Genomic DNA, 12,933 nt, shown 5'->3' on the forward strand with positions numbered 1-12,933 from the left:
TGTGTGTCGGTGGCAGTCATAGCCGTGTGTGTCGGTGGCAGGCATAGCGTTGTGTGTCAGTCATAGCGGTGCGTGTGTGAGGGGCAGAGCGGTGTGCGCGTGTGTGAGGGGCAGAGCGGGATGCGCGTGTGTGAGGAGCAGAGCGTGGTGCGCGTGTGTGAGGGGCAGAGCGTGGTGCGCGTGTGAGGGGCAGAGTGTGGTGCGCGTGTGTGGTGCAGAGCGTGGTGCGCGTGTGTGAGGGGCAGAGTGTGGTGCGCGTGTGTGAGGGGCAGACCTGAGTGCGCGTGTGTGAGGAGCAGAGTGTGGTGCGCGTGTGTGAGGGGCAGAGCTGGGTGCGCGTGTGTGAGGGGCAGAGCGGGGTGCGCGTGTGTGAGGGGCAGAGCGTGGTGCGCGTGTGTGAGGGGCAGAGCGGGGTGCGCGTGTGAGGGGCAGAGTGTGGTGCAGAGCGTGGTGCGCGTGTGTGAGGGGCAGAGCGGGGTGCGCGTGTGTGAGGGGCAGAGCGTGGTGCGCGTGTGTGAGGAGCAGAGCGTGGAGCGCGTGTGAGGGGCAGAGCGAGGTGTGTGTGTCAGTGTGTATATATATATATATCGAGAGATATCTAATATACCAACACAGCACAAGTGATAATCACAAAAAATGGTTTATTGGGTCCAAAATGCACACATATGCCTGACTATTTACCCTTTACCGTGTGTGACGGTAGGGCTAGCTGGCATCACAAAACTGAGATGAAGCCCAGCTAGCTACCCCTAAATCTATGTACTGTAACTTGGCCACCTATGTAAGGCTTATTGCAACCAAATGTATTTAAAATCTGGGGGAGAACGGAATTCATAATGCCCTATGTATGTAAGAATGTATTCCAAAGCCCTTTATTCCCTGTTAATGCAATCCCCAAGTCTAGTTGAGCAAGCAATATGAAGTAAGGTGTTTAGTGATCTATGTGTAAGCACTGTGATGTAATTTGGTAGTCAGCCCTGTAAAGTGTTAATTGGATTATGTGACTGTATGTAATAATTTCTAAGATAGCAGATTTGTAATTGGATTTGCATGTGAGTTACATTTGTATGGAGGGGACTCTGATATAATCAGCTGAGGTTCCTGCAGATAAATGTGTATTGAGACAAAGGTTGGGAGCGGGGAGGTGTTACAGACATTTAGTGAGTGTGAAAGAGTGGACAATCAGGTTTGTTCTAATTGGCCAGCAGCCCCTCCCATGTAAAGAATAGCAATAGAGGGATATATAAGGGGTGCTGCTGATCAGAGAATTCAGATCTACCTTCAGAGAGACTGAGAGACTCTGCAAAGGAGTGTGGAGATTCCCTCAGAGGACCATCTGACAGAGAGACACTCCGGGAAGGAGTGTGGAGAGTATCTGAGAGACTGAGAGACATTCTGTGAAGGAGTTTGGATCTTGACAGTGACCAGCTGGAGATACATGTCAGAGGCTCTGCTGTGTGACCAGCCCTCTGATATCCTGGACGAGAACCGGACAGGACAAGCCTTGCTGGTATACACTCCCTGATGTCAGCAGAACAAACCCTCAACAGAATGAAAGAAAGACAACTCTAGTGCAACATTGTATGTTCACTGGTGATATATTCAAAAAGGCAATTGTTATTGCACTTACATGAGCAACAAGTGCTTAGACACGTAACAATTGATGCGCAGCATAGGTGTACAGCACCCACCCCTCTCCCGAGGTCGCGTCACTTCCAGTTCGGCCCGTCGCGTCACTTCCGGTTTCGTGATTGGACACAGAATGGATCCACACGGGTTCTGGGGCATTCAGGGCACACTTCTGGACTGCTGCTAGTTCACTCGACGCGTTTCGCTGGCGTGGCAGCATCGTCAGGAGTCCGATCTGTAGCTTAACGTTCCATTGTACACATATATATATACCCCTAATTGGTTCCTATTGGATGATTAATTACTGTAGCTCTTCCTATTGGCTGGAATAGTTCCTGGTGATTGGCTGGTGGGCGGGACTACCCGTATATGCTAATATCACAGTTTTATACATAATACATAAATAAATATATGAATGACACAGTTTTATTTAATACAATCATTTTTAAAAAATTGCTAATCTAACTTAAAACTAACTAATACATATAGAGAACTGCATGTGATTTTATGCACGAGATTGCATTTACTGTGGATGACCAGCTGTTCCAGATTCATCGTAATTTGTTCCAGATCTCAGAGTGGATACAAGGCCTGACTTTATCCTATACGCTGTGAGTGCATATCGTACCTTCTGGCGGTTTATTTGTTAGAACGTACTACCCTATGTTTGTTTTTTCTTGTCTCCACTTGCGCCTAGGTCATTCTCTTTGGAACATATAGAGAACTGACTTAATACATAAAGAGTGCATAAAAGTACATAAAAAGCTAACTGCTGTATATATGCATGTATCTCTATACTGGAAGCAGTTACTTGTATATAGCACTCAGTATAATCATATAAAATGAATACAGGAAAATGGGATGGGAGAAAAGAGCAGAAAAATATCAGGTTAATTTAATCTATTCATAAATAACATAGGGTTTTTAGTAAACTCTTAAAAATGCAAATACAAATATTTATATACACACAACCATATATAAAACCACTATGATTAGTTAAAACATATATAAATATTAATAAATAATCAATATCCAGACATAACCGAGGACTTTCGCTGGCACATTATCCACCTAGTGAGAGATCCTGAGCCTGAGAAGCGGGTCCTAAATACTGCTATAGTGCCGGTGAGACGAGCACTTCCAGTAGCTGACTCTTCCCAAGCCACCATGCCATGAGCCAGAGAGGCTGAGGGCGACCGAGACATTGCCACCGAACCTGCCGCCGTGAGAGCGACACACGGGTGGCTTGCCTCGTAGCCGCCAAGATGGCAGAGGATGCCCACGAGGGACGGTACTCCCAGGGAGACCGGACATACCATCCGCGGATGGAGTGTCCCAAAGTATCCTGCTCGAGTAACCCCAATCCGGGGCAACGTTCCCCAGCTACAAGGCCGACAGGCTTGCCCCAACAAAGGAACAGCTGTGTAGCCGGAGAAGCAGAGGACCTAGCCAGCGGTCCCTCCAGCAGCTACTAGCAGCGAAGAGATGCAGCTTGACGTGCAGCAGAGTGCAGCCATCAGGATGGAGGACCAAGCGGCCCATGGAAGATTTTTGCATAAAGGGGTCCCAGGCAATCAGCAGGCAGTCGGCCTGGGGGACCCCAGCACTACTGTATCTCTGGGGCAGTCTAAAATGGCCTGCCCACAGCAACAGCTCCCAAGGACGGGGATGCTGGCGAAGCTACAAGGAGAGGATGCTCCTGTGATCCCAGTCACAGGGAGCCAATGTCGGGCCGTTGCCCCTGCGGTGGTGCTGTTGGCACTGACGTCCATCACAGTGGTTTATGCTCCCCAGCTTTTTGAGCTAACGGCAGTGGTCACCGCTCCCCTGCATTTGGAGCCATCATGTTCCAGGGTCACGGAGGAGACCAGGCCGGTTAGCCAGACTCAGCCTAACCTCTGTCCTGACATCCCTGCTGACCATTCCCCTGACAAACTGACCAGAGCTCAGTGAGTAGTCCCGGGAGAGGGTGCCGGCAGACACTGATCTGGAGGGCATGAGACCTTGGGCGGCCGAGTCTGCCTCCAAGATCATGCCGAGTCTGCCCCCAAGATCGGTTCCCCGGACCCTGTGTGCTTATATACTGGGAACCAGCCCCGGTTGCTCCGGTCAGACAGGGGACAGAGAGGGGCCAGTTAGTGAGTCCCTGGTTGGGTGGGGAACAGAACTTGCAGGGGACTAAGGAGATCCTGCTGACAGGGCATCAGGGGGTCGCTCGCACCAGAGCCCGGCTAGTGCAAACATTCTGCGGGCTGGGGGCATCCCAGGAGGTATCAGCGTTCCATCACAACTTGGATGTCTGCCAGCAAGCAGGCAGGCCGGGGGACAGTGGAGGGCTCCCCGGGGACTGTCACCAGGGGTATTTAAGCCCTTGCAGCACAAGCTGTGAGTGGGTCAGTGTTGTTAGCTGTATGCAGCTCGCCGCTGGGAAATCGGGAGAGCCAGGCTCTCCCCTATGTCCTAGGATCGGCTAGGCAGGGAGGCTCAGTGGCGCAGGGGGGGACCTGTCCACAGCTCATGGCTCCCCAGCAGGAGCAGACGTGAGAGTTAGTGGAGAGACCAGGTCCTGGTTCTGGAAAAGCCAGGCAGGACTCATCCACCTGATCGCCCGGTTAACACCGGGGATCACAGACCCCTCCACCAGACTGTGTACCAGGTCTCGGCGGAGGGGGAACGGAACATGGAGATGGATATAGAGCAGACACTGGGTTACCGTAGGAGAGGGGAGAGCCAGGGTAGCGTCCCAGACAGAATCCTGACTGAGGTGACCAAGAGGCGGCTCGAGGTGCTGGCAGCCTGGTCCCCCGAGTGCTGGGCAGTGTTACAGGCTCTGCCAGTGTGCTTGGCCACTGCTTGGGCTCAGGAGCGCTGGCAGCCCTATGTATGTGGGAAGCCCTATGTGGGGCTCGTGGAGCACGACCCCCTAAATTGGTTGCAGAGTATACCCGGGAGCCAGGGACCTGGTAAACCTGGAGCCGTGCCCTTCAGGACTTGGACTTCGCTAAGGGCAGCGGGCACGGCAGTGCAGATGGTCTCTTCTGGCTGGACATATCCAGCAACCAACCTAAAGGACTTCCAGGGTTGTGGAGCCACCTGATGGGGTGACTACCCCAGAGCCTTCATCTTGAGGGGGGAGATGTGTCGGTAGGGGTCGCTGGCATCACAAAACTGGGATGAAGCCCAGCTAGCCGTCCCTAAATCCATGTAACTTGGCCACCTATGTAAGGCTAAGGCCCCGCTCCCAGAGTCAGCGCACCTGCGCTGCTGACAGGCGGTGCGCTGAGATACACAGACCGCGATCTGCGGTCTGTAGGGAGCGGGAGCCGGAGCGGGAGGTGGGCGGGAGGTGGGAGGTTTGATCGGGAGGTGGGCGGTTTGACAGGGAGGGGGGGCGTGGCTTGAGCGGAGGGACCCGCTACTCTCCCCCCCCTCCCTCCACGGACTCGGGCTGGAGCTGGAAGGTAAGTTTAAACACACACACGCAGGCACTCATTCATACACGCGCACACACACACACAGGCAGGCACTCACGCACTCATACACACACACACGCGCGCACACACAGGCAGGCACTCACGCACTCATACACACACACACACACACACAGACAGAGGCAGGCACACACACACACACACACACAGACAGGCACTCACGCACTCAGACACATACACACACAGACAGGCACGCACTCAGACACACACACAGAGAAAGGCACTCACCTGCTTTCACTCCACACTCCTCCCCGCTCCCCGAAGCCTCTCCTCCTCCCGAAGCCTCCCCTCCCCATTGGCTCACAGCCACACACGTCACGCGTCAAAGCTAGAAAACACCATTCTCTGGTGTCTCCAGCGGCTGACGCGCTACAGCGTGTAATCAGCTGTGCAGCCAGTGGGGACCGGGACCGGCTCGCGAGGATTCCCCTGCTGGTGGGGAACTCGCGACCCGCCGCCCGCGCCAACGAGCGCAGCGGGACCGAGGCCTAAGGCTTATTGATCTGGGGGAGAACGTAATTAATGCATAATGCCCTATGTAGGTAAGAATGTATTCTAAAGCCCTTTATTCCCTGTTAATGCAATCCCCAAGTCTAGTTGAGCAAGCAATATGAGGTAAAGTGTTTTGTGATCTATGTGTAAGCACTGTGATGTAATTTGGGAGTCAGCCCTGTAAAGTGTTAATTGGATTATGTGACTGTATGTACTCATTTCTAAGATAGCAGACTTGTCATGGGATTTGCATGTGAGTTACATTTGTATGGAGGGGACTCTGATATAATCAGCTGAGGTTCCTGCAGATAAATGTGTATTGAGACAATGGTTGGGAGCGTAGAGGTGTTAGACATTTAGTGAGTGGACAATCAGGTTTGCACTAATTGGCCAGCAACCCCTCCCATGTAAAGAATAGCAACAGAGGGATATATAAGGGGTGCTGCTGATCAGAGAATTCAGATCTACCTTCAGAGAGAGAGAGAGACTCTGCAAAGGAGTGTGGAGATTCCCTCAGAGGACTATCTGAGAGAGACACTCTGGGAAGGAGTGTGGAGAGTATCTGAGAGACTGAGAGACATTCTATGAAGGAGTTTGGATCTTGACAGTGACCAGCTGGAGATACATGTCAGAGGCTCTGCTGTGTGGGCAGCCCTCTGATATCCTGGACGAGAAGTGGACAGGGCAAGCCTTCTTGAAGCAGCCCCCGCACCTAGCGAGGCCAGAGTCCACTCCCCAGGCCCCCAGTGGGTATTGTATCTTATTTTGTACATCTTTGTTTTGCTGCTGGCGTGCCAGAATAAACCCCATTTTATTTATCAACCTTGTCCTGTCTGGTGCTAGTGATCCCGGTGGTTTCGGTGTAAAAGTACTGGTCTCCCGTGACACCGTGCACCACCTCTGCCCCTGCTGAGGCCTTTTTTTTCAGTGTGTGCTGCCATTCTCTCTCCCTCTCTCCCTCCACACACAAATATACAGTGATGTACACAGAAACACACAGATATACACACATATTTATTGAGCTACTGATGTGAAGTGCACGATGATACACCGATGTTTGCTGTGGATTCCCCCCTAGAGGTGTCTGCTTGTCCCTGACAGGTTATTGCTGGTTTGTTTTCCCTACAGGTAACCTGGTTATGGGTGATCACAATGTGTCCGTCCCCTCTCACCCCCACGTGCCTCACCTGGCTGCTGCTCCTCACGCCCCCCGCACTCGCTGCTTGCTCGCCCCCTGGCGGTGACGCTTCCCACTCCCACCAGGGACTGACCTGGGCTGTGCACCTGGAGACCCTCCAAGGCCCCGACCACGAGGACGGGCTGGAGGCCCTGGCAGAGGAGCTGTCGCTGGCCGCCGGGCTGGAGAACCGCGGGGTGATTGGGGAGCTCAGGGATCATTACCTGTTTGCCTATACGGGCGGCCTACAGTGCCAGGAAGAAGCCCGCAGGATTGCCAATGCCCTCTTCACGCAGCATGACAGAGTGAGGTGGCACTCGGAACAGAAGCTGCTCAAGAGATCAAAGAGAAGCTTACACTTTAATGATCCTAAATATCCACAGCAGTGGCACCTGGTGAGAGACCAACCCCCCCCCTATAACACCTCATATTACCCCATATACCCCCCTAATACACCTCATATTACCCCATATACCCCCCTAATACACCTCATATTACCCCATATACCCCCCTATAACACCTCATATTACCCCATATACCCCCTATAACACCTCATATTACCCCATATACCCCCCTATAACACCTCATATTACCCCATATACCCCCCTATAACACCTCATATTACCCCATATACCCCCCCTATAACACCTCATATTACCCCATATACCCCCCTATAACACCTCATATTACCCCATATACCCCCCCTATAACACGTCATATTACCCCATTTACCCCCCCTATAACACGTCATATTACCCCATTTACCCCCCCTATAAGACCTCATAATTACCCCATATACCCCCCTATAACACCTCATATTACCCCATATACCTCCCCTATAACACCTCATATTACCCCATATAACCCCCTCCTATTACTCCAGATAACCCCTCCCTAGAACTCCTATTGCCCCATATAACCTCTCACTATAACTCCTCCTATTACCCCATATAACCGCTCCCTATAACGCCTCCTATTGCCCCATATAACCTCTCACTATAACTCCTCCTATTACCCCATATAACCGCTCCCTATAACGCCTCCTATTACCCCATATAACCCCTCCCTATAACTCCTATTGCCCCATATAACCTCTCCCTATAACTCCTCCTATTACCCCATATAACCGCTCCCTATAACGCCTCCTATTACCCCATATAACCCCTCCCTATAACTCCTATTACCCCATATAACCGCTCCCTATGACTCCTCCTATTACCCCATATAACCCCTCCCTATAACTCCTCCTATTACCCCATATAACCCCTCCCTATAACTCCTCCTATTACCCCATATAACCCCTCCCTATAACTCCTCCTATTACCCCATATACCCGCTCCCTATAACTCCTCCTATTACCCCATATAACCGCTCCCTATAACTCCTCCTATTACCCCATATACCCGCTCCCTATAACTCCTCCTATTACCCCATATAACCGCTCCCTATAACTCCTCCTATTACCCCATATAACCGCTCCCTATAACTCCTATTACCCCATATAACCCCTCCCTATAACTCCTCCTATTACCCCATATAACCCCTCCCTATAACTCCTCCTATTACCCCATATACCCGCTCCCTATAACTCCTCCTATTACCCCATATAACCGCTCCCTATAACTCCTCCTATTACCCCATATACCCGCTCCCTATAACTCCTCCTATTACCCCATATAACCGCTCCCTATAACTCCTCCTATTACCCCATATAACCGCTCCCTATAACTCCTATTACCCCATATAACCGCTCCCTATAACTCCTCCTATTACCCCATATAACCGCTCCCTATAACTGCTCCTATTACCCCATATAACCGCTCCCTATAACTCCTCCTATTCCCCCATATAACCACTCCCTATAACTCCTCATATAACGGCTCCCTATAACTCCTATTACCCCATATACCCGCTCCCTATAACTCCTCCTATTACCCCATATAACTCCTCCTATTACCCCATATAACCGCTCCCTATAACTCCTATTACCCCATATACCCGCTCCCTATAACTCCTCCTATTACCCCATATAACTCCTCCTATTACCCCATATAACCGCTCCCTATAACTCCTATTACCCCATATACCCGCTCCCTATAACTCCTCCTATTACCCCATATAACCTCTCCCTATAACTCCTCCTATTACCCCATATACCCGCTCCCTATAACTCCTCCTATTACCCCATATAACCCCTCCCTATACCGCCTCCCAGTACCCCATATAACTGCTCCCTGTTACTCCTATTACCCCTATACCCGCTCCCTGTTACTCCCCGTTTCCCCTTCGCAGCATAATCTCCGGAGCCCGGGGATGGACATCAATGTGACCGGGGTGTGGGAGAGGAACGTGACTGGCCGCGGAGTCACCGTGGTGGTGGTGGACGATGGAGTCCAGCACACCATCAAGGACATCCAGCCTAATTACGTGGGTACCAGGGGGGGGCGCAGGGCGGGGGCGCAGGGCAGGTCACAGTGCCTGTGAGGGGCTCCTCTGGTTGTGTCCTTCTGTGTCCCACACACGGCAGCCCACGCAGTGTAATACGGCAGGCCGGGTGCCGGGGGAAGGGATGGGGAGCTAAACCAGACACGCCCACTGCTCATTTGCATGTCGCTACCCAGAATCTGAAGCTGGTTTAGGGCCCGTGGGAGACGTGCAGTTATCCTCTACCTGTCCTTATATTGCCCCTCTTTGTAAATATGGTTCTGACTCCCTACGGGAGAACATGTGACTGTACATGTGTGTGTGTCTGACTCCCTGCGGGAGAACATGTGACTGTACGTGTGTGTGTGTCTGACTCCCTACGGGAGAACATGTGACTGTACATGTGTGTGTGTCTGACTCCCTGCGGGAGAACATGTGACTGTACGTGTGTGTGTGTCTGACTCCCTACGGGAGAACATGTGACTGTACGTGTGTGTGTGTCTGACTCCCTATGGGAGAACATGTGACTGTACGTGTGTGTGTGTCTGACTCCCTACGGGAGAACATGTGACTGTGTGTGTGTGTCTGTCTGTCTGACTCCCTACGGGAGAACATGTGACTGTACGTGTGTGTGTGTCTGACTCCCTACGGGAGAACATGTGTGTGTGTGTGTGTCTGTCTGACACCCTAGAGGAGAACATGTGACTGTACGTGTGTGTGTGTCTGACTCCCTACGGGAGAACATGTGACTGTACATGTGTGTGTGTGTGTCTGACTCCCTACGGGAGAACATGTGACTGCGTGTGTGTGTCTGACTCCCTACGGGAGAACGTGTGACTGTACGTGTGTGTGTGTGTCTGACTCCCTACGGGAGAACATGTGACTGTACGTGTACGTGTGTGTGCCTGACTCCCTAGGGGAGAACATGTGACTACGTGTGTGTGTGTGTCTGACTCCCTACGGGAGAACGTGTAACTGTACGTGTGTGTGTGTGTGTGTCTGACACCCTACGGGAGAACATGTGACTACGTGTGTGTGTGTCTGTTTGACTGCCTACGGGAGAACATGTGACTGTACGTGTATGTATGTGTGTGTCTGACTCCCTACGGGAGAACATGTGACTGTACGTGTACGTGTGTCTGACTCCCTACGGGAGAACATGTGACTGTACGTGTCTGTGTGTCTGACTCCCTAGGGGAGAACATGTGACTGTACGTGTGCGTGTGTCTGTGTGTCTGACTCCCTACGGGAGAACATGTGACTGTACGTGTGCGTGTGTCTGACTCCCTACGGGAGAACATGTGACTGTACGTGTCTGTGTGTCTGTCTCCCTACGGGAGAACATGTGACTGTACGTGTGTGTGTCTGTCTGACTCCATACGGGAGAACATGTGACTGTACGTGTGTGTGTGTCTGTCTCCCTACGGGAGAACATGTGACTGTACGTGTCTGTGTGTGTGTCTGTCTGTCTGACTCCCTACGGGAGAACATGTGACTGTGCGTGTGTGTGTCTGTCTGACTCCCTACGGGAGAACATGTGACTGTACGTGTGTGTGTCTGTCTGACTCCCTACGGGAGAACATGTGACTACGTGTGTGTGTGTCTGTCTGACTCCCTACGGGAGAACATGTAACTGTACGTGTGTGTGTGTCTGTCTGACTCCCTACGGGAGAACATGTGACTGTACGTGTGTGTGTGTCTGTCTGACTCTCTACGGGAGAACATGTGACTGTACGTGTGTGTGTGTGTGTGTCTGTCTGACTCCCTACAGGAGAACATGTGACTGTACGTGTCTGTGTGTCTGACTCCCTACGGGAGAACATGTGACTGTACATGTGTGTGTCTGACTCCCTACGGGAGAACATGTGACTGTACGTGTGTGTGTGTGTGTCTGTCTGACTCCCTACGGGAGAACATGTGACTGTACGTGTGTGTGTGTCTGTCTGACTCTCTACGGGAGAACATGTGACTGTACATGTGTGTGTGCGTGTGTCTGACTCCCTACGGGAGAACATGTGACTGTACGTGTGTGTGTGTGTCTGTCTGACTCCCTACGGGAGAACATGTGACTGTACGTGTCTGTGTGTTTGACTCCCTACGGGAGAACATGTGACTGTACATGTGTGTGTCTGACTCCCTACGGGAGAACATGTGACTGTACGTGTGTGTGTGTGTCTGACTTCCTACGGGAGAACATGTGACTGTACGTGTGTGTGTCTGTCTGACTCCCTACGGGAGAATATGTGACTACGTGTGTGTGTGTCTGTCTGTCTGACTCCCTACGGGAGAACATGTGACTGTACGTGTGTGTGTGTGTCTGTCTGACTCCCTAGGGGAGAACATGTGACTGTACGTGTGTGTGTCTGTCTGACTCCCTACGGGAGAACATGTGACTGTACGTGTGTGTGTCTGTCTGACTCCCTACGGGAGAACATGTGACTGTACGTGTGTGTGTGTGTCTGACTCCCTACGGGAGAACATGTGACTACGTGTGTGTGTGTCTGTCTGACACCCTACGGGAGAACTTGTGACTACGTGTGTGTGTGTCTGTCTGACTCTCTACGGGAGAACATGTGACTGTACATGTGTGTGTGTCTGACTCCCTACGGGAGAACATGTGACTGTACGTGTCTGTGTGTCTGACTCCCTAGGGGAGAACATGTGACTGTACGTGTGTGTGTCTGTCTGACTCCCTACGGGAGAACATGTGACTGTACGTGTGTGTGTCTGTCTGACTCCCTACGGGAGAACATGTGACTGTACGTGTGTGTGTCTGTCTGACTCCCTACGGGAGAACATGTGACTACGTGTGTGTGTGTCTGTCTGACACCCTACGGGAGAACATGTGACTACGTGTGTGTGTGTCTGTCTGACTCTCTACGGGAGAACATGTGACTGTACATGTGTGTGTGCGTGTGTCTGACTCCCTACGGGAGAACATGTGACTGTACGTGTGTGTGTGTCTGTCTGACTCCCTACGGGAGAACATGTGACTGTACGTGTCTGTGTGTCTGACTCCCTACGGGAGAACATGTGACTGTACATGTGTGTGTCTGACTCCCTACGGGAGAACATGTGACTGTACGTGTGTGTGTGTCTGTCTGACTCCCTACGGGAGAACATGTGACTGTACGTGTCTGTGTGTCTGACTCCCTACGGGAGAACATGTGACTGTACGTGTGTGTGTCTGTCTGACTCCCTATGAGAGAACATGTGACTGTACGTGTGTGTGTCTGTCTGACTCCCTACGGGAGAACATGTGACTACGTGTGTGTGTGTCTGACTCCCTACGGGAGAACATGTGACTACGTGTGTGTGTGTCTGACTCCCTACGGGAGAACATGTGATTGTACGTGTGTGTCTGACTCCCTACGGGAGAACATGTGACTGTACGTGTGTGTGTGTCTGACTCCCTGCGGGAGAACATGTGATTGTACGTGTGTGTGTGTGTGTGTGTGTCTGACTCCCTGCGGGAGAACATGTGATTGTACGTGTGTGTGTGTGTGTGTCTGACTCCCTACGGGAGAACATGTGACTGTACGTGTGTGTGTGTCTGTCTGACTCCCTACGGGAGAACATGTGACTGTACGTGTGCGTGTGTCTGTGTGTCTGACTCCCTACGGGAGAACATGTGACTGTACGTGTGCGTGTGTCTGTGTGTCTGACTCCCTACGGGAGAACATGTGACTGTACGTGTGTGTGTCTGTCTGACTCCCTACG

At 51.8% G+C, this 12,933-nt stretch overlaps 1 protein-coding gene across 1 annotated transcript in view; it reads left to right on the forward strand.

The window, feature by feature from the left end:
* PCSK7 (proprotein convertase subtilisin/kexin type 7) overlaps positions 1–12,933 on the forward strand; it is a 53,227-nt gene that overhangs the window by 600 nt on the left and 39,694 nt on the right. Inside the window, 2 exon segments of the mRNA XM_075581693.1 lie at positions 6,741–7,184; positions 9,082–9,216. Of these exon segments, the coding sequence (XP_075437808.1) occupies positions 6,765–7,184; positions 9,082–9,216 (555 nt within the window). The 5' untranslated portion in view covers positions 6,741–6,764.

This window comes from Ascaphus truei, unplaced genomic scaffold (genome assembly GCF_040206685.1).
Source record: "Ascaphus truei isolate aAscTru1 unplaced genomic scaffold, aAscTru1.hap1 HAP1_SCAFFOLD_1486, whole genome shotgun sequence".
Lineage (NCBI taxonomy): Eukaryota > Metazoa > Chordata > Amphibia > Anura > Ascaphidae > Ascaphus > Ascaphus truei.